At 40.2% G+C, this 21,318-nt stretch overlaps 1 protein-coding gene across 4 annotated transcripts in view; it reads right to left on the bottom strand.

Annotated features, from left to right (window-relative positions):
• The window catches only part of POLQ (DNA polymerase theta), a 58,358-nt gene that overhangs the window by 10,091 nt on the left and 26,949 nt on the right, over nucleotides 1-21,318 (bottom strand). For 2 of the 4 annotated variants that reach the window (XR_012837487.1, XM_075764766.1), the window contains exons 13-27: nucleotides 20,720-20,913; nucleotides 20,292-20,416; nucleotides 18,549-18,792; nucleotides 14,625-17,779; nucleotides 13,452-13,595; nucleotides 12,647-12,843; nucleotides 10,976-11,216; nucleotides 9,655-9,848; nucleotides 7,811-7,948; nucleotides 6,233-6,407; nucleotides 5,788-5,923; nucleotides 3,269-3,387; nucleotides 2,181-2,365; nucleotides 1,715-1,826; nucleotides 18-142 (exon numbers count right to left, since the gene is read on the bottom strand). Coding sequence is in view for 2 of the 4 variants with exons in the window: in XM_075764766.1 (XP_075620881.1) it covers nucleotides 18-142; nucleotides 1,715-1,826; nucleotides 2,181-2,365; nucleotides 3,269-3,387; nucleotides 5,788-5,923; nucleotides 6,233-6,407; nucleotides 7,811-7,948; nucleotides 9,655-9,848; nucleotides 10,976-11,216; nucleotides 12,647-12,843; nucleotides 13,452-13,595; nucleotides 14,625-17,779; nucleotides 18,549-18,792; nucleotides 20,292-20,416; nucleotides 20,720-20,913 (5,484 nt within the window). In the remaining 2 variants the exon portion in view is untranslated. Of the gene's footprint in view, nucleotides 1-17; nucleotides 143-1,714; nucleotides 1,827-2,180; nucleotides 2,366-3,268; nucleotides 3,388-5,787; nucleotides 5,924-6,232; nucleotides 6,408-6,583; nucleotides 6,812-7,027; nucleotides 7,143-7,810; nucleotides 7,949-9,654; nucleotides 9,849-10,975; nucleotides 11,217-12,646; nucleotides 12,844-13,451; nucleotides 13,596-14,624; nucleotides 17,780-18,548; nucleotides 18,793-20,291; nucleotides 20,417-20,719; nucleotides 20,914-21,318 lie in introns of those variants that run through there. The other 2 variants (XR_012837489.1, XM_075764781.1) reach the window with 2 other exon arrangements.

Raw genomic sequence — 21,318 nt, 5'->3', positions numbered from 1 at the left:
TACTGCACTCAACATACATGAGCTTTACTGTAGGGGTTTGGATCCTTGATAGCTGGCAGGTATCTCCGTCTTCCCAGGATGGTCTGCACAAACCCATCTCTTCTGCAGCTCCTCACTGTCTCCCTCAAGAATTGCTGAATCCCTGTGAAAGGAAAGAGAAAGTTTTCCCTAATACAACTGACATTCCATATTGACTTCTCACTGGGGTCACTGAAAGCAGTCTAGGACACCCAAGCAGCACAAAGATAATTCTTTACATTTCCTAGAGCCTGTCAGTGGACAAGGGCAGACGATCACTCATTCAGCCTATTTGCAGCTCTGCTGGGAAACCCATTAAGACTTCTGAGGTGGAAGAGAGGGCAGAATGTCAGGATATCTGGCTGTGCAGAAGGAGGTAGGAAGTCCGTTCTGCACAGCACCCAGGCACAGAGGATCATACGTGTATTATTGATAATGGCGAGGTCAGGACCTGGACCAGCACTGCAAATGCAAGTAGTAGGGAGGGAGTAAGTTGAAAGCAGAAGTCCAAGCCCTTGATGCCTCAGGCTGCCTGACTTCAGACTTTTCACTTCAGATTCTAGGATGAAAGGAACTCACCCACCTGCACTTTGCAAGGGAAGGAGTGAATCACCAAGAGTGTTAAAAAGAAACTTAGGTCAAAGCAAAGTGAGACAGGGAAGATCCCTTTCACTGCAAGTTCAGGTAACAACTGCACTAAAGTGGAAAAAGTTAAATTCAGACAGTTTCTTTCCAAGGTTTACAAAACATAAAATGAGCTATTCAAGGCCAAGACTGACGGTATTAGTCAATTCATTCGGTATGTAATTTAGCATGTCAGCTTGGCAATAAATATAAGTGAAAATTCATAAGAAGTGAAGTTACAATACAAGGTACATTACGGAGTTCATGTATATGCACGTGTACCAAGAGGGAGGAAGCAGGAAGTTGTTGCTAATGGTCACGAAGGAGACACTATCCAGTAATTAGTGGAGACTAAACAGACTCTTAAAGGACACCATTTCTCAGCATCTGCCTCCTAAAGAAACAAACCCTGAATTTTCAGAACATAATTTTCCAGCTCATTTCCAAGTTTTATGATTAGAGCTAGCTGTCTCTCATCCCATTTGCCATTCATTTTCTGATTGCAGCTCTAATCTCTCTATAGCTTTCCTAAAAATTAACATGCTTCTTAGAAATGCAACAATGTCTTTTTACAAAACATGGGAGAGCTGCTCAGAGCAGCTACATAAAAATGGAAGGGTTATATGCAAAACAGTTTAAAACTCAACGAAAGCAGGAGACAAGAGTAGAAGAGAGAAATGGTTATATTTAAAAATGGTAAGAAGTATGGTCTAAAGTTGTATTGCATATCCTTTGAAGCTGTGTGTTGTAATAAAGAAAAGAGTGTTTCTTACTCAGACAGTTAAGAACTTCAAAATGAATCCCTAGGGCTTATTAATTAATTAAAAAAAAATTAATCTAATAAGCAAACAACAAGGTCCTAAAGATGAATAAAACTAGAGTGTAGAGTAAAACATTGTGGAGTATCAAACTGCTGTGTTCATGCACTGGACTTTTTCAAAATTAAAAGCTTTGAAAAAGAGATAGGAGTAGGAGAGGGCTGAAACAAATTCAGGATTTGAAAAGGCATGGAGAGAAGGGATTAAAAACAACAAACCACCACCACACAGCTCCCAAACAGCGATATCCAAACCTGTGTATCTTGATTTGAAGGATTCAATGTAATTGGCAGCTTCATTTTCATCAATTCCCATCTGCTCGCCTAAAGATTTTGCTCCTATTCCATAGATGATTCCGTAGCAAATCTGCCAGAGGACAGTGTGAAGAACCACAACCATATGGTGAGCCATGCAGAGAAAGCAGAGCCAAAACAGAATGTGATTCATTGGAAGACAAGTATATAGGAACAAGGGCAAACATTCAAGAAAAGAGACTACCTCTGAGTCCAGGCCATTCATACCGCTTTTCTCCACCCTCATCCCACAAAACCCAGACAGCTCCAACTGAAATGCACTGAGAGTGGGAGGACATACAATGCAACTACTGAACAATCACAGCCAAACCCAAAGGGAAGCCATTCTATTGTGACTCCCTGATGTTTTGAACACTGAATCTTCCTGTCCAGAAAGCTGCTGCTGAATCTTTTTCCTAAAAATTACCTGTTTAGCTTGTTGTCTGGTCCTATCTCCAACAGCTTCGGGATCAATCATTTTCCATTCTGCTGCAATGCTCTTAAAGACATCAGTACCTCCATTCAAGGCTTGAATGAGTCGACAGTCACAGGACAAATGAGCAAGGATCCTCAGTTCAAGCTGAGAGTAATCGGCAGCCAAGATTAAGCCACCTGAGGTCAAGAAGGTAGCAGAAATCATTATTTCATAAATTACTCCAGTAACACTCTAACCACATGACCCTCCATCCTCTGAGAAACTGAAGGCCTGAATCACCTATACTTGATGGTTGCCATCATTTACACCTGGGTGGTACCAGTGCAAAGAGGATATAGCACATGCTGCTAAACCACAGAACTTTCACTCATGTGAGGTAGCCTGAGAGAGGCATAACCACCACAGCGAGAAGGACTGAAGCTGCCCTTGCACCTTCTGCGTTGAAAGTTTTCCACAGTTATTTCTATGCAACCTCAGTCTCCATTTTCTTGCAAATACCTTTCAGGGTTGCTTCTGCCACTGCTGAAAATTGTGCCAATAAGTAGGAGAAATTAAATCAGACAAATTCTTGCCTGTTTCCCCAGTGCCCAGGCCTGCCTGCTTTCCACCCAGCCCCTACATCTAAAATCCATCAAAAACACACAGAGAAGTATCTGTCCAGCTGTCTACGTAGAGGTCTAGCACCTGATAGGAATGATCAGCACAGAGACCAGACCAGTAGACTTGTACTGAGCCAGGGCAGGCAACATGAGAACTGATATTTGGATAGAAGATGAACACTCTAGATAATACACAAATTGCACCCTAAGAGCTGCCTAACTACAGCTCTTTAAAAAAATATGTATTCTTAAAGAGGAAATGAAGGTGTGAACATTTGAATACTTTCCCCAGTTGAAACGCTCTCCTTTACAATCTTGTGAATAATTTTGAGTGCATGCTAACTACTGCATTAGTTTTCCAAGTAGGCTCCTCACTCAGATATACACTATCATCAATTCTTAACTCTTCATTAGCTCTAGAATTTTTTGTTAACTATATTCTTAACAGTTAGCTGGCACAGAGCAGGATCTGAGCATTACCTGGGAAGGGAACAAAAGCATGCCTCATGCTAACAAAAAACGGTATTCCTCTTTCTTCAGATCTGTCTTCAGCCTGAACCTTTAGGTCATTAGGCAAAATACTGGAACGCTTTCTACATCTGAGGAGACAAAAAATTACTGTTCTTCACCAATTCTAAAACACTGAAAGATGCATAATCATTTTTGCCACAAAGGATCAGTGAAAACAAGTGAGACAGTAGCTTCTATTCCGCCTTTCTGGACAATCCGTACCTAAATTTGACCATGGGGGAACTGGACAGAGGCCGCATGTACACCCGAAGGGATTTACTGACTCTGAACAGATTTAGGGATAAATCTTTCTAGTACATTCAGAGTTTGGTCCAGAAGTTGGATAATTCCACTCCAAAACAGGTAAGATGAATGGCCCCAAATCTATGATGGGTGCATTCCAGAAAGATGTCAAAGGAGTCCTACAAGAATCCTAAAAATTCAACAACACCCCTCCTTGAGTGCCAAGTCTTCTCTAACATCATTCTCACATGCAGAATGCCTAGAAGGGAGAGAAAAGATTTCCCCCACAACATAAGCCTCATGACTGTGCATGCGCATGCATGCAAGTAAGCCTGTAAAAGCAGAGCAGAAGTTGTAGAACACGTGCTCATAGAACATTGCATGTTTCCTCTCTACAGACTGAGAAAAAAAATGGCCTCAAAGCAACCAGATTTTCTTTTTCGAGAACGTCAGAAGTTTATAGTGGCACCAGGTGCTCTGCAACCTCTCAGGGCTTGCTCATCTCTCTTGTCCCACCGAGTCCCTTGTAGCTACAGATGGAATTGTATCCATCAGTGCAGTCACTGAACAGTGCACAGCTGTGACACCACTCAGACATCCTACTCCCATCAGTGCCAGTCTACCAGCCAGCCTGTTGTGTTCTTCACTTGGAGTCAAAAGGCCTTTATAAGTCTTTGACGTTTGGGTCAGGGATCTGAACAATTTCTTTATCAGAATGAAAAGGTATCTCTGAGATCAAGACTAGTTTCAGCAAAGCAAAGCACAGAAAAGACATCATGCTCTATTCCCTTGTGCACTCTCTTTTTTTCTTATACCTTGTCATTTCAGGGATTGTAGAGATCAAGGAGATGAAAGATAGCACAAAAATTACAGAAATACATTTTCAAAAGAAATAAAGGTGAGCGACAACATATGGGAACTGTAGAGAATCACACTGTCCAGCACAAGTTCCCAATTTAGTTGAATGAGTAAAGGTTTTATACCATGATGTAATTTAGCTACACTCCTTTGGTCAGAAGCTTCTTACAACAGGAGGAAGGAGTAGTAATAATAATTACTAAGATAAGAGACAGTTTGGACCAAAGATTGGAAGGCATATCAGACTTAGACTGCACGACAGCTTCTTTTGTGCCAGCAGTCATTTCTGTGCCTTTAGGACTGCCCATCTTCCTAACGCAGTGGCCGCGTAACTAAGGAACATAGTCTCAAAGGTCAGCCTGAGAAGCTGACCTCTCAAAGTTCAGCAAGCACTCCATTCCTTTGATGGGCTGCTTCTCTACAGGGAAGACTCTAAGAACCCAGCCCACTCTCTAGCTGTCCTGCAAAGCTGCTGCAAGCCTGAGCACTGCCAGAACTATGTCTCAGCTGGTTCTTCTCCTGAAGAGGGATGGACAAGATCCTGCTACTCCTGGGCTCTCTTCCCATGACCTACTCAAGGCACAAGGATGTTAGACACATGGTGGTAGGAAAAGACAGATAGAAGGGTCAAAAAAAACTTCTGAATGTTCTCACATCTTGTTATGGGAAAAAAGATGATAAAAGTCACTCAGGTGACACATGCAGGACAAGAACCTGAATGGAAAGAGAAACTGAAAGGACAGAAAACCACCACCAGGTATGAAGCCTCAAAGCTCACAAGCTAGCTCCGAAAAGATCCACCTTGATATTTCACTAGACTTCCACACAACTGTTTAAGCATGTAATGCTGTCAAAATAGGGCATTTGGTTAACAGCAACCAGATTTAGAAATCTTTTTCTGCTACATGGTAGCTTTTGCAGGATCATTATCACAAATGAAATTATTAACAAAGAATAAAAATGTATTCGTCCCTTAAACAGGGAACTGCACAGCATAAAACAGCATTCTACTTCTTCCACAATATACTATCCTCTTTCAGAGCAGCTCTTAGAAAGTCAAACCAGATCCTAACTTCAGTTTAGTTACTTTTCAGCTCAAGCTTTTCATCCAACAGTTGGGAGCATAATGCTAATCTCACTGTAGGGTTTCATAAAGAATTTCAAAAAGCAAGTGGCTACATGGAACCACATGCTGTTAGTTACTATTAGGTCTTTCATGTGTCACTGATTTTTAGATATCTATTCCCCTGAAACTGTAAGAGAAACACTAAATAACAAGTCACACTGATGTGACAGTAGCTACAGGTGAAGTCAGAAAAGAGAAATTTGACAACTCGACCACATTAAGATCAGAAGAGTAGACAGAAGCTTTGCCAATATCATCCTACCTGCCCCCCAAAACAGCACGAGAATTAACATTTCCATGGGCTCGGGAAGGTGGGCTTTCTTCAACCACAGTTGGCATTTCGATCTCAAAATCTCTTGGCACATTCTGGATATTTGGCTCTGTGAAGGTTATTCGACCTGAGAAGGAAGGCAAGGCAGAACTAAATAAGGGTACAAAAGGAGTCTCTGTATCATGCTAATATGTGCAAGAAACAAATAATACTGCTTAGTGAACACAAAAGCTATTTTAACACATCTAGACTTTTATTTCACATGAATCTGCCCTAAGTATTTCAGTATTTTCATTCGGTTGAAGTAGAACATGGGCTTGATTTCCTATCTTTTCCCCACAGAAAAGCTGCCCACATACACACACACACACAACAACAAAAAACAAACAAACAAACAAATCAGTAAGAAGTGAGGATTTTGCACACATGTCTTTACCTGTAGCTGTGTGAGTCTGTGAGACTGGATATATCCTTTCCATTCCCAGTGCAGAATTCAATCGCTTTTCCCTCTGTAGTGGAAACACCACTTTAGTAATGGCATTGTTGATCCTCCTCCATTCCAATATCAGCCCTGGCAACGGGTGAAGTGTCTTTAATTTCTCCAAAATGTCCTTGTAGGGAAAAAAGGGCACAACTATAATTAGCTGCCTTAAAAGCTTTATAAATAGTTTTTCCAATTCTGCAGGAAAAGTGACTCCTTCACCCACAGTGAGCTTCCAGTGTCACTGCCTTAAAATAAAATGGATTTCCCCTCCACTTACACCACCTACACCTGGGCAGTTAAAGCACCGTGAGACACAGCTGCAGTTTTATACACACAAGAAGGCAATCGCTTCTCTTTGGACTTCTGCATCCTCATCACCACTCTTAGTCTGCACCAACCAATAATCACCTGAAATGATCAAATAAAGCAACACTTGCCATAGGTCCCCTATGTTGTCTCCTCTTGCCCAGCGTTAATGCTCTTCCTCCATCTTCTTGCATATTTTTCTCCCTGCTCTCTCCTATCCATTCACTAGGAACACAAAAAATGAAGCCCTCGACCATACTCCTTGAAAGACAAAGCTGATCACTAGCAATCAAATCCTTTCAGTTAAATCAGAAATATGAAGGGACTAACAAGAATTTCAAATACAGCGGCATGCAAACATTTCTCAAAATAACATATTTTTCTATGCAGCCGACAGCTGCAGCCTTATCCCTCCATATCACAACAGGAGGAAATCCTCACTTTGCTTCTTGCTCCCTGCTCTGCCATCAACACTGCACTCACTTCTTCTCTGCCACTTGACTTTCGGAAATCAATACTTGTCTTCCAAGCACTGACTACACCGAACAAGGGGAAACTAAAAAAACAACACAGATTAATGAGTCCTGAAAACAAGGAACATATATATCTGCTAATATCACTTGTCTGGCAAGAGCACCCATTAACCTGCAGCAGTTGGGATTAATGCAGCTTCACGGTATTTATCAACTGGCAAGCATGCCAATAGCCTTCACATTTATACAAGCTTTTGATATACTAAATTTGATAAGCCATCAGATCAGCCATTCTGAAGACAAATTTCCCTGAAGCACAAAATACAGATATGGTAGTACCAGGCAAGGAAAATATTTTATTTAATCACCATGGTATTTAAGTATCTTTCAAGCTGATGTTGAAAAATTCTTCTACTATTGGCTTTACAAAATGATTGGGATATTTTGGTCTTACACATGGTTTGGGAAATTAAATTTTGCCTGATTTATTCTTATTGAAGCCTGCTACTTATAGTCATGTCCTCACTACGCTCAGGCTTTAGGAGCATAGGAGGAGTTAATAACTCTGCTAACAGAGAAGGCAGAATCCAGTTTGAATTTCCAGTGATAACTGGAGAAACAAAAAGGTAGTTAAAATTTACTTTCATTTAAGTTAGCATACCTAACTCCAATGTATCCAAGCAGCAGATGTGTGAAGTAAGAGGAGTTATTCTTACAGTCACTTTCAGACTAGAACCAGACTTTACCGTACCTTGGTTGTACTGAACTGCTTGCTCAACCTAACTCTGTTTCCTTTAGCAGTTGTTCTTCTGGTGTAACCCAGAGTTTTCTTGTTCCCTTGAACTTTCACATCTCCATGTTGTGGCAGCTTCAGCTCCAGGAACAAAACCTGAAAAAGGCCGGCATTTCAAATTACTTTCTGCACGCCACTCCCAGGAGAAAACAAAAAGCAACTGGGCACTTAAACAGCTTGTTCCAACCAAAGGATAGTACGAATGCTTCAGGTAATTAAAAAGCTGATTAAAGATCTCTGCTATCAAAGTCATTCCTTCTCATTTTAATTAACTACAAAATGCAATCTAAAAATCTCATTTTCTGAACACTATAAGTTGGGGTTCAGACGTATGTTTTTAGAAAAGGTAATTAACTCCGTCCAGTAAGTGAGGTTACCGCTGACAGTCAACTGCAATAAAATGTGGAGTTAAGATGACTAAAAGGGGGAAGAACATTGGTGGGGAAAAAAAGAAGTGTCAGCAGGGAGCAGGCTTCAGAGCAGAATGAATGGCACAGAAGGAGGTGGTCACAAATAGCTTTTATAGAATAACCAGAATATTAATTTTTCTAAAAATATGCCAAGAACTAAAAAAAAAAAAACAGTATATCCTCACTTGTTGACACACAGAACACAGTTCTTCATTTTTTTTTATTTTCTGTTTCTCTGTAGCATTATACACTATTTAGCAGCTATTGTGTTTCACTTCACAGCTGGCAGAAGGGAATAAAAGCTTTTCTCTTGCACATTTTTGTAGCACAGAAGTTTTATTGACACAAAATTAGAAGGGTAAAGCTCTACTAACCTATACAAGATACTTTACATGATTTCTAACAAAATTTCCACATGGGAAACAAGCTTCTCTAGTTCAGAGAACAACATTTCAGAAAAAACTTTCCTTCCCCTTTCCCATGAAGCAGAGGGAAATTGGAGCTGAGCATTATTTCAGGAGTTCTAACTCAGATTACTGTAACCAAGAAAAACTTCTGCATTTGCAACAAAGGAAGAATATTTCTGTGGAACTTCTTTTAGTCATGGCTGCTTGCAAATTTTGACTATTTCCATATAAAGTATATTAATTTCTTGCTCAGGGGCTATATAGAAAAGAAATAAAAGGGGAAAAAATCATGCACAGCAATTATAATCTGTTCCTATCATTTCATGTAATGTACATTAAAAACTATAGCAAAGTTCTTCAGGAATAAAAGTATTGCTAGTTTACATAGAAATCTGTTTCATAGGCTTTAAAAAAAAAAAAAAAAGCCCAACAGTTCTATACAGGTTCTTAAAAACAGGCAGTAGTTGTTTCAAAACTTTTAAAGCAGTCTTTCTTCCTCTTGCATGCCTGTACAGAGATAAGGGTAACAATGCAACTTATTCAGCACAACTATTCTTAGACTCAGACTACATGATCACATCACATCCTACGTGCAGAATACTGGTCCTGCAAAAAAAGCTTCTCCAGTCCTGCACCATTAATCCAAAATATTCCAAAAGCCATTTAATTGGCAGATGATCTCATGCACCATGAGAAGCCAAGGTCCTATACAAACAACATGCTTATTTCCACTTCTACCGTCTCTATTTCTGCTAAAGGTAGCAGAAATCAAAATGATCAGTAACAAGCAGGAGACGTGCAGCAGCTTGCAGGCAGCAAGCTCATAATGAGTGTAAAGACAAGTCAACACTGAGCAGAGTTCAATTTGCTTTTTGTCTTTTCTTCATATGCAGCCTGCCCAATTTTTTTTCTTAAGTCTAAGCAAAAGCCTCTTGGGGGTAACTTCTGAGAAAGTTCTCCCCCTCCCACTCTAACCCTCACATACCTCTGCAATGTCATCAGGGCTGGTCAAGGAGAAGCTGTGGCCTGCCAGCTGATACGCCTTGGTCTCAATCTCGCTCAGTTTAGCTTGCATGACCTGTTTCTGGGTTTCATACACTGTTGTGCTAAAACCAATGCCGTTCAGCTCCAGCAGAGCCAAGCAATAATGGGTGGGCATCTCCACTTTAGAAAATACATCTGTAGTAATAGAAACCCCAAGAAAAACTTACAACATCAAAAACAGATCACCTGCAGATCAACAGATTCATTAGAAAACTCGGGAATCCTCAGTTTTTAAAATCCTGAATGTCCTCACACACTGAAATCTTACAGATTAGAAATGTAATATAGATTTAGTTTAAATAATTTTGATTCTGCAATATTTCATAGTAAGAAATATTTGATAATAAGTATTCCAGAACTTTTTAATCACTAAAGTATTTAAGAGAATAACAATTTGTCAAAAAATATTTTTCTAAGAAATACACATCTCTTTGTGTATCAACATTTTATAAACTGCAGACATGCTTATTGTAAAGCTTTCTAACTTGATACACTTTCATTCCATCACCCACGTCTTTTTAAAATGTTCTAAGGTTTAGTTGTCACAATCATAAATGATGTGGCAAACTTGCAATAAAAGACTTCAGTGAGACTACACCCTAACCATAGGCTTTGGATACAATTTAGGGGAAGCAATCATAAAGCCCACCAATAGGTATGTGCTTTTGGGGGTGGGGGGTGGTTTGTTTTTAAACACAGACAAGCATTCAGCAAACACCAGTGCAAACAGACTGGATCATTCACTATGGGATCACAAAAGTTTCATGGACACAACACCTACATGGCAAGCAATGCTATATGGGCAGGCTGAAGAGCAAGAAATCCTCTTCAGAAAACATTTGAGGATTTTAGGAATTGCTTCTGACAAGAAAATGCAAAAGCTTTTGAAAATGTTCATGAGAAACCATAGACAGGCCCACAAGTCCCCTCAGAATGGCTAGGGTACTTGCCTGGGAGGTAGATACCTGCTTGATTCAGAGACTTAAAACAGACTCTGCTATTGCCTAAACCAATGGAACTGGTGGATATTTGGGATATAAAAAATATATTTTAATTTAAAATTTAATTTAATTTTTTGGACAAAACAGATGTACTTCCAAGGGAAGTTCCCTCTTTCCTGTTAACAAATGAACATTTTACCACAAAATGTATTTAGATAAGAACTTCCAAGTCTCCTCTCTTCTCCACTGATCATTCAGCCTGTGATAGCACAGCTACCTTTATCCTCCATCTTTGCCCCCAAGTGGAAAAGCATTGTTTACCTGTCAGATTTTCCTTCTGTAATTCATTACGGAGTTGGTTCATGACATTGAAGATAAGCACAGACTCTATTGCTGCTCTGTACCTCCCAGAATGATCTCTGCTTGCACTAAGCCCCAGACTCTGCACCCCTTGTCCGGTGCCTACCCCTTCCAGTAGAGGTAGCTCGTTGGGGAGAAAGTTAGTCACCATGTTGTGAAGTGTACGTTCCTTAGAGCCAGAATCAAGCAGCCAACATGCAACCTTAAAAAGGGAGACCTCCATGAGACCTTTTTTTCATTTTAGTCATAATATAATGTAAATATTTGACAGGGGGTTAATGCAAGGTTATAGTGCAGATTATTTTTTCTTGATTTGGCAGGTGGACTGGAATAATTTGTGGAAAAGTTACATGATTTGAGATAAAACCTTCAAGAGGGCATAAGTCACTGAAAAGCTTCATTCTCAAAGTTAATTCTACACAATTGAAAACCTTATCCTCTTGTTAACTAAACGCACCTAGAAGCGTTGTCCTCAGTTTTTTTCATTTATTAAAACCTAACACAAAAGGTGATCAAATATGAAAATCAGGATCAAAACATGTTTAATCTGAAAATTGACTCTGTAAAAATCAGAACTTGCTATCAATCTAGAATATTAGTCAAGCTGAGCTCTCCTATTTTATGCACATCAGCACTAGTACCAAGAATTCTGCAAGGCAAATTTTATTCACAGTAAGCCTCATACCTCCCACTGTCTTCAAAGCAATTTTGCTTATAGCTATATTTCAATTTCTTGAGTCAAAATAGGATGAAACACAGGTTTCTACATTGTCTCTGCCATGCAAGCAGGAGTAAAAACCACATGTGTATGTATGGGGGTGTGTGGGGGCGTGAACACGTGTGTATGTATGTATTCATTGCATCACTAAAATGAACAAATAAGAGTATGACTCCATTTAATACATGTAACAGTGCAGGCAAAGGTGCTACTGTTATTGCTCTTTAATTTTATTCTAAAACTATGTATCAGTATGAAAAGCTAAGTTTGTCCTTGTATTGAACGCCTTAGCTACTTACCTGCAGGCTTTAATATGGCCATGATGCTATTCAGCCCATGTGTGATGCAAGCTTTAAAAATCAACACCAAAAATTTCTATGCATCTAGAGCTTTTCCTAACAAGCACGAGAAGGTGCTTTTACCTCTTTGTACTGTTTCATTTGAGTTACAAATGGTACCCAATCTTTTGAAATTACATGTAAACTTTGTTTTGTTTTGAGAAAATAGTGGTGGGAAGGTGGTCCATACAGCTGGTAAATCTTTTGTTTACAAAGTCTTCTGCTCTCAGAATCAATAATCTGACCAGGAGCAGTTCTGCCATTTCAGTTCCAGGCTTCTTATTGCAACAAAACAAGAGTTCAGCCCTGTCCACTGGGACAGGGGAGAGATTTAACCTCATCCTCCCCATCCAAGCAATCAGGTGTGAAAGATTAATGTGTTAAGCTCTCACTGAACCTGCTCTGTTTCTCCTGCAGGCACCATGAACACAGAGAGCAAAAGAAGTCTCCTCTAAATACTGTTCTAGATTTCCCACTGGAAGAAAATGTCACTAAACCCTCTGACAGGTGTGCATGTGCCACTGGTATGTTTAAACTAGTAGTTTTACCCAAGCTAAATTTCTTAATCCTGCAAACCTTTGGGTCCTCAAAACTTCCTTCCAAGGAGATGCCACAAGCCGTCACCAGAGTCTTGTAGTGCTGAATGAAGTTATACATGACAAGCGACCGCTCTTGCTTGGACTTCTTCTGCAGGTACAGCTGTAGATGATACAGTCTCTCTGTTACAGATAGGTTTTTGTCCAAAGGTGGCGGTGCCAAACTCATACTGATTTCTAAGGCAAGAAATACAAGCAAATATCATCTTTTGCATGATAAGAAAGGCAAGAGAAAAATCTTGAATGCAATCATCTAAATCACAAAAGCTACAGTTGGACTGTGAACAAATAACAATAAATCTATACTGATATTACATATTTTATTAAACCAGACAAGGTTCCCAAAAGCAATATGCTGTGCCTCTACTACTAAACAAAGAATAGTCAGGAATCAAACCCTAGTCACAAGCCCACGTAGCACAGATTGGGTTCTGTTCAGCATTCTAGTATCAGATATGTCCTGGAGAGCAAAAATTGGAAGAGGTTGAAAGAGAAAACTAAGTAAGCTAAAGAGAACATGGGAGTAAGCTAACATTTTAGCCGTATGCATGCTCAGCAGTTCAGTGCTTGAGCCAATTACCTGCCCTTATTATATAGCTACATAGATGTATCCACAGCAACATGTCTAAGGGTGTTCAACACTTAAGACTGCTAAATAACATGGCTAAATTACTCCATCACACATTTGATCCGGGTTTGGGACACACGAAACACTTCCAGGAACCTATCTGCTGAAGGTACTTTCTTGAAATGCAGTGTCATGTAACACAGCACAGCTCACTTACCAGTCTGGTCTTGTATCTGCTGCAAAGAGATATAGTAGGCATCTTTTCCACCCCAACATACTGCCAGTCCAACTACCAAGATGTCTTCACAGCCTTGGACAGGAAATCCGTCATCTTTAACTTGCATCCACTGAGGGGAACTTACTAAAAGAATATTTTTTAAGTTACAATTATAAAATGGCATCCATAAATACAGAAGAGTTTGGATCCTGAAAATGTGAATACATACAGTTGAGCCCAAATTTCTTCAAAGTGAATATATACCTTCATTTTTATCTATAGGGAGAAAAATCTATGTTTCTTTTGCAAAGAAAAAGCAAACACACACACACACAAAACCCACCATAGAATAGAAAAACTCTTAACAGAAACAACTACCCATTATAGCTTCCCTGCAAAACTCTGGCCCTTCCTAGCAATCTCTTCAAGAGTTGAGACAGAAATGTATTCCCTCCTTTCATTCTGAAAAACTTTTAAACATTTCACATTTGTTTGTCAAAAATAAATTTTGATAGTTAAGAAATTGTTGTTGTTATGGCAATATGACAGCAAAGAATCTAACTCTGCTTAATCTTGTTATTTTAAAGGAAGAGTATGTTTATACAGCAAACTGCAGCATATGACTACTTCTGTGGAAAAAGATGAAGCAATATTACAACAACCCAGAGACTGATCCAAATTTCACACATTCATATATTGAACCAAGTTTACTTTTGCAAACTTGAAAATATTTAGCCTTGGTTCAGAGGCAATCCCACAAGTAACACTGCTCAGTGGAGACCTTGAACAATCTGAACTATTACTGTTAAATACATTATTCATTTTAAAATATACTAAAACTTGTTTATGACATGGAAAGATACATGATAAAGGGACTGCACAACACAGATCCATTTCAAAATTAGATATACAATGAAACATTACTATTTAGATGCTCTCAAACACAAACAAGTTGCTAACACTTCATTACTATCACCGAAGACCTACCAATGAAATGCTATTTTCCATCTGTACTAACATGCAGCTTCTTTGCTTTACTCAGACTGACAGTATTCAATTATTACTAGTAATTTTCCTCCTTTTTTTGCAAACCCTTTCCTTCTCCAGCCCTGCTTTAAGCTGAAGATGCCACCCTGCTGTTCACAAAATAACACGCTGGAACACAGAACTGACCTTTTTTGAATTTGCCACCAATTGTTGATTTGGGAGACAAAAGACATTTTGTTCTTTCACATGCCACTGAGATGGAGAATCTGCTTTTCTCCTTCCATTCTGCAACAAAAGTCTGGAAGAGTGCTTTGTCACTTGCTACATCGATAATAGTGAAACTTTCAGCACTTAAGGGAATGAGTGGAAAAACATCCTGAGATAGCTGCAGTGAAAAGCCTTGGTCTATAGTGGAATCATCTTTTATCTCATCAGTCTCAACTGGGTCTATGATCCCAGGATTATCCTGGAGTGTTTTTACCTGCTGCTCTGCATTGCCCTCGCTATTCTGCTGTGGCTGAATCAGCTGCCCTTCATTCATACAGGTGACTTGTCTCTTCCTTGCAGAGTTCACAGAGAGAGAAAGAGAACTCTTTGGCAAAAGGTCTTTGGGGGGTGTTGGGGGAATAAACGCGTTATTACTATCTGGTGGAGGACAGGATGTTCTGTTGCTTCCCTTGCAGTCTGTTTTCGGAAGATCCAAGCCTTCTGTTTTGTTTTCTGTAACCTTGAAACAGCTTTTTAAATCCTGGTAAGTGGGCAAAGTCTCTGGCTGACAACAGTCAGATTCAAAAACTAGATCTGGCTCTTTATTAGTAATAGGAGCAACTAACTTCTCTTTCAAACAGGAGCTTACTGAAACTGGTTCAACGCCTGAGGGACTAGGCCATTTGTCTAATACATCCTGCAGTCCTGGGCTTAGTTCAAACGAGTGGCCAGTCCACACCGCTGCATGAGTTTTCTTGTCTAAAGCTTGTTGGCTTCTCTGGAGCTTTTCACCTTGATCTCCTACTAAATCCTTTGGTCTGGTGTCATTGTTACAAATCACTGGGTTTCTTAATCCTGACTGACCATGAAATGCAGAAGGAGTACCTTCTAGAAAAGACGGGGAGTTTGCATGATCTAAAACTTCAGCTATTAGATCAGAGAATACTAGAGACACATTGTTAAGCTTTGCAGGGTCCTCATGCTCTTTCTGATTGCCACTGACGTCAAACTTATTCTGAACAGGCCTTAGGTTCTCCAAAAGACCTTCTGGAGCAAGCAAAGAAACTTGTGGAGAAGCAAGGGGCTTTCTGTCAGCTTCCATGATGTGAACAGCTGAAAGGTCGCTGATATTACTGAAGCTATCATCAAACAGCAAGCTATCACTCATATTCAGGCTTGTTTCAGGGACAGGGTGACATTCTACTTGTACAATGTGCTCACTACCAAAAGGGGAAGTTGCTTTATTAAGGTCTTTAGCCACAGTCTCCCCCTTCGCTGAATTTTGGGTCTGGTAATCTTGTAGAAAACTGTGTAGCTGGGAGTCAGTCACTGAGAAATCGCTTTCCTTAAAGTAAACTGCAGATTCTATGTCCTTCATTATGGGCTGTAAATTAGGGCCTCCAGACTTCAAATCTTTATTACTGCAGTGCTGAGCTGCATTTTTTGTAATGTTATTTGTTGTGATAGGACTAGATAAGCCTAGTTTCCTAACTGTTGCAGCCAGTCTTTCAGCAGCAGCATTCTCAGTCTGTGAAGCACTTAGTTTCTTGGAGACTTCCTGCCGTGATATCGCTGCCAGCTCTGAACCTTGTATTCCCTGCTGTCCTGTGATTCCAGCTGCTCCCTCCTGTTTTATTATCATCTCAGTTTGAGTATCCAACTGGAAGCTGTCTTCAAAGTCTCTAGAGTCAGAAAACAGATCAGAGGATGGACCATTCTGAACATCACCTGCATTGCAAACACCTCTGGATTTTACTAGAGCATCTTTCAGAAAATCCTTAGGATGACTGTTGGCTTTCTGCAGTGCTCCAGCTTGTAACAATATTCCACTGGGCTTTTCGCTTCCATTTTTGCCATCATTCTGAATCTGAATATGGCAGGATTTATCCTCACCAGGACAAAAATGCACAGGCTTCTGTATCCTGCTGCCACTATGGCCACGTTCATTTCCAGAGCAGCTAGCAGTTACATTACGGTGATCTGTATCTAAAGCCATCTGCTGCTTACCAATCATCACCTCAGCACAGCTCACATCTGTTTGCATTTTACTAATTTTATTCTGCTTATCATCAGTATTTTCATTTCTCAGTGTCCTAGCGCTAGCAGGTATCACTAGACTTTCTACAATATTGTGTGTCCCCACATGGATGTGTGGAGTATCCTGCAATGTAACAGGTGTCTGAAAACTTGCTCTCCCCTTAAGCATGCCTTCATTAATGGTGGCAGGCTCTGGAAATAATCCTTCCATTTTGTCCTTCCTCCCCAGATTAAGTTCCCCCATCTGTACAGAATTTGAGACTTTATGAGTTACAGACTCTGTTTCCATAAATTCCTTATTATTTTGGTCTGAAAAAAAATTATCTTTAGAGATGGTGGGGTGGAAAGCAGGCAGCTTTTGTATGTCTATGCTAAGCATATTTGAATCTTCAAGAAGTGACCTCTGCAGTTTTGAAGCAGTATTCTTTTTCCTAGTCCAGTTTAAATGCATGTCCGCACTTCTTATCAATCTAGAGGCTGAAGACTTTCTTCTCAATGTTGGTGTTTTTCCTTGTTCAGCAGGGAGTTCTGGAATTGCTCTTCTGGAATCTATCTTGGTTTTGACCAGAGGAATTCCTTCTACATTTTCACTCTCACTGCACATATTTGGCCGTTTTCTAGCACTGTACACAATATCATCATTGCCTTCCTCTGCTCGAGCATGCCTCCTGCCTGGGACTTCACTCTCAAATCTGCAGTTTTCTTTACTACCACTTAGTTGCCTTTTATATCCTTTTTTAATATTTGATAAGTTTACAGTCCAAGAACCAAGACCATTATGATGTTGAATGCTGCACCCTTTTTTGTTTAACACCCTAGAAGACTCAGAAGACTGCTCCCCATTTGATCTATGTAGTCTGTCTTCGAGTTCTGACTCACTGCTGATCATAGAGGATGTATCAGACTCAAGAAAAGATTTTGGGTTCCACTGTACTCCCATCACTGCCAAATCCTGCTGGAGAAGTCCCCTGGCTTCCTCCACAATGAGGGAAGCTGCTTCTCTTTCAGTTAAGCCTTTCATTCCAGCCATCCAGATGCTGCGCACAGTCCGACGCTCCTCTGCGGATTCTTCATCTTCATCCACAGCCCTACGAACGCTATGGGAAAGGTAACAGACAGATGTAAGCATTCATGCAGAAAATAACAAACAGTACAAGGAGCTGGCACTACTCTGCTCCGCTCCCATTTCAATTAGCTTCACAGAAGCACTATATGCAAAATATAATGCACTTAATAGGAAATAACTATTTCAGTTTTCTATATGTGAATAGATGTCGATGAAAGATATTACTGGCTGCATATCCCAGAAGCATTCCCAGGCTTCTGTGTTCAAACAAGTACCCCAGATGAGTCCTAACTCCCTACTAGAGCAAGATCCAGGTCTAAATCAATCCTCCTCCATGGACTGTTTTCCAAAGAAAGGAAACTTCAGGAGCATGAACCAGACAGGACTGTCATGACACAGTCCAACAGGTACTTGATCAAGGAAGCTGGTCATTGCACTAACACAAAAATCACAAGAGGATCTCAAATGACATACAGTATAAATCATCAACTCATTTGATCATATGGTGGACCTGCCTTTTAGAGGCAGCAGAAGGTCTCCAGAAAGCATTAACAATTCACCCAGGACTAAAAAGTGCATTGAAAAGAGGAACAAGAAGAAAATTTAGGTCTCACAAACTTATGCTGCAAGCAAAAGATGCTTAATTTCAAAATAATCATGGAATGACTGTGATTGGTTATTTCTAACTAATGTTTGGCACCAAGTCCCAAAAGGTTGCCATATTTAATTACAGGTTTCATCCTGCAATCCTTCACCTTACAAACTCCTTTACTTGACTTCCAGACTTACTGATTTCTCACCTTTTGAATGGTACTGAATTCTTCAGAGCAGTTGCCACGTCATCAGGACTGGCTTTAGCAAGATCAGCCACTGTGACAAAGCCAGCGTTGTAAAGTGTCCTAGCACGCTGTGCATTCAGCAGAGACACTCGGACCAGGTCACAAAGCTCCCTATGAACCCCAAAAGTGAGGCGGCTCTGGAACTGAGAGAGCAACAGCTCCATGTTGTGCCAGCCCAGTCGATTACAGAAAACCGTTACCATTCCTAGAACACAGAAGTTACATTAATGTCTTAACTCCAGCTCCAGTGCTACTAACCTGGATTCATTTTTCACCCCCTCATCTGAACAGGCATTCACTTTACATTTCTCACCTTCCCATTACTTACAGAAAATAATTCATGTTTATTATAACTATGACTAGGAGCTGGTCTCGCGGAACTCTAATTAATCTAGAATTAACTAGTTTGTCATTGAGGTAGAAATTCTGAATGACAATGCTTTTTCAAAGACGCTCATCTTGAAAGTGTGAAGCACATGCATATGCTGTAACAGGATTCCTATCAACCAAACACACTGAAGAAAAGATGACAGAAAAAGCAGTGATGAGAGGCAGTAAGAGAAGCCACAGATCTTTGAGGAAAACCAGCACTGATGTCCATAAAAGCACAACTTGGCCTGCAGGACTTGTTTCTGAGAGCATCACAGGAGGTAGCAAAGCCTATGATAAAGGTTACAACTGCAGTCCCCAGCACATGGGAGGAGGAAAAGAGCAGGGAAAAGACAGTTTCTTACTCACAGATTGAATCTACAGAATATGAAAATAACTGAAAGACACAGCATCCCTCACTGTTTTTACAGTGATTATAGAAAACAACTTCTATCATATCTCTTAACTACATTTATATATATATGTGTGTGTGTGTGTGTGTGTGTGATGTCAACCATTCATTTTACTTCCCAAATTACTTTTGTGAAAATTATTAACACTGGGAATAGAGAATTATGAAACTGCTACAACAAAAAGTTATTTATACTACCTGAATTAAACTACTCTGCATCAGTTGGCATGACCTTTTAATTCTGGGGTTTTGACTCATGCTGCAACCCACACATAGGGTTTTGCAAGTTGAGCTAAAACTGTCTTAAAAAGTGAAGACCCACTTACGGAGTAATGGAGGACTTCGGCAACAGAAAAAAAAATATCTCAGTCATATGGTGTGCTGTTACTTCTACTCCTACACAGCCGTCTTAAGGAAGTTCAGGGGGACAGCTATCTGACCTCTTGTTCTCTGCTGATAAATGACCCAGAAACTACTCACTCTGTTTTGAAAACTATAAACTTATACTTTCTGGCCAATTAATTTGCAACCAGGAGAAAGCCATGCTAAGTCTTGGAGACCCCAAACTTCACCCATGCTGAAAGGTACTCTTTCCTGATAGAGCAAAGCTTCAGAATGGACTTGTACTTAATTTCCATACTTAGCGTTGAATGAACTACATTCCTGCACAGTACAGAGATGATTTCCACAGACCTCAGCATGCTACAGCACTGCTTGATTCCACTCAGCTGGCCCCCTTCCCACAGCACACTTTGTGGTTCCATCTCAAAGCAGGGGCAACCACAGATTAAGCTATAAAGCTGGAAGTGGTTTTACAAGACTGTTGTTAGTACCACACTGGCTATCTTATCTCCATATCTGGAAGGAAGGAAAGAAAACAGACTAGCCTAGGACTCCTGGGCTATTTTGCCCAGACAACTCACCTGCATAGGTGGCAGCAGATTGCTGCAAGGATTGAAGCTGGCCACGACTACAGCCATATTTCTTGGTCATATCCTTTAAGGGAACCTCACTGATTAAATCCAGAAGGGCAAGACTGGTGAAAAACCTGTAGAAGAAGTACACATGGAAATAAAGTCATCATCCAGGGCACATTAGTGTACATGGCAAAATGCAGTCTGATAGCATAGGACAGAATGGTACTATAGAAGCAGAAAAGATGGCTTCCAAAAACATCAGCACAAACATCTTGTGCTAACAGTGTTCTCAATATAGAGCAGACCAGATCCAGGTTCTCCGAGCTATCAGCTCACTCAGCAAGACAGCCAGTTCCTGAAAACAGACACAGAGCCTGTCCTCTCCACATGTTACAGCCTCTAGTCTTTGCGCATTCACACCCATTTGTAGCTACCTTTTGTGGATGGCCATTTGTCTATGCTGTTTCTCTGTTTTAGCTATGATTTTGCCCTTTACTGAGCGAGCCAGAAAGCCTTCTTCAATCCCCACCAGCTCAGCCACACGTTTCATTGAGGCAGGCAGCTTCTCCCATAAGCAGAAAAACTGGTACCAATCAATTGTGGTCCACTCCTCATACACTGGGGTAACCTAAAGAAAATAAGACAATGCAAAAACCATTTTGTTTTAGAGAAACAAACAGAACAGAGCTCTGGGTAAACAAAAATACAGCCTAGGGAATGTGGTTAGAGCATCCTACACACTACTCGGAGACACTGACTCATAACCATGTACCCTGAAGAAAGTAAAAGCTCTTCTAACCTACTGATGAGATCTGACTCATATAGGTACTCTAATGATTAAACAATTTGGAATCTTTGTCAGATTGCTCCCTAAATCCAAGCCACTAGAAGATTTCTAAGCTGCATCTTTATTCTCCTTTAACAAAATAAAACATTCTTTTTTTAACAAAACTGACAGATATTTATCAACTTCTTAAAACCACTAGCAACCACACTAACCACTGCCACAGCATCTGATAAAGCAGGAGGGAAC

Source organism: Balearica regulorum, chromosome 1, assembly GCF_011004875.1.
Source record: "Balearica regulorum gibbericeps isolate bBalReg1 chromosome 1, bBalReg1.pri, whole genome shotgun sequence".
In the NCBI taxonomy this organism is placed as follows: Eukaryota; Metazoa; Chordata; class Aves; order Gruiformes; family Gruidae; genus Balearica; species Balearica regulorum.
Note: the sequence above shows the minus strand (reverse complement) of the source record. Positions and strands in the feature narration are given on the sequence as shown.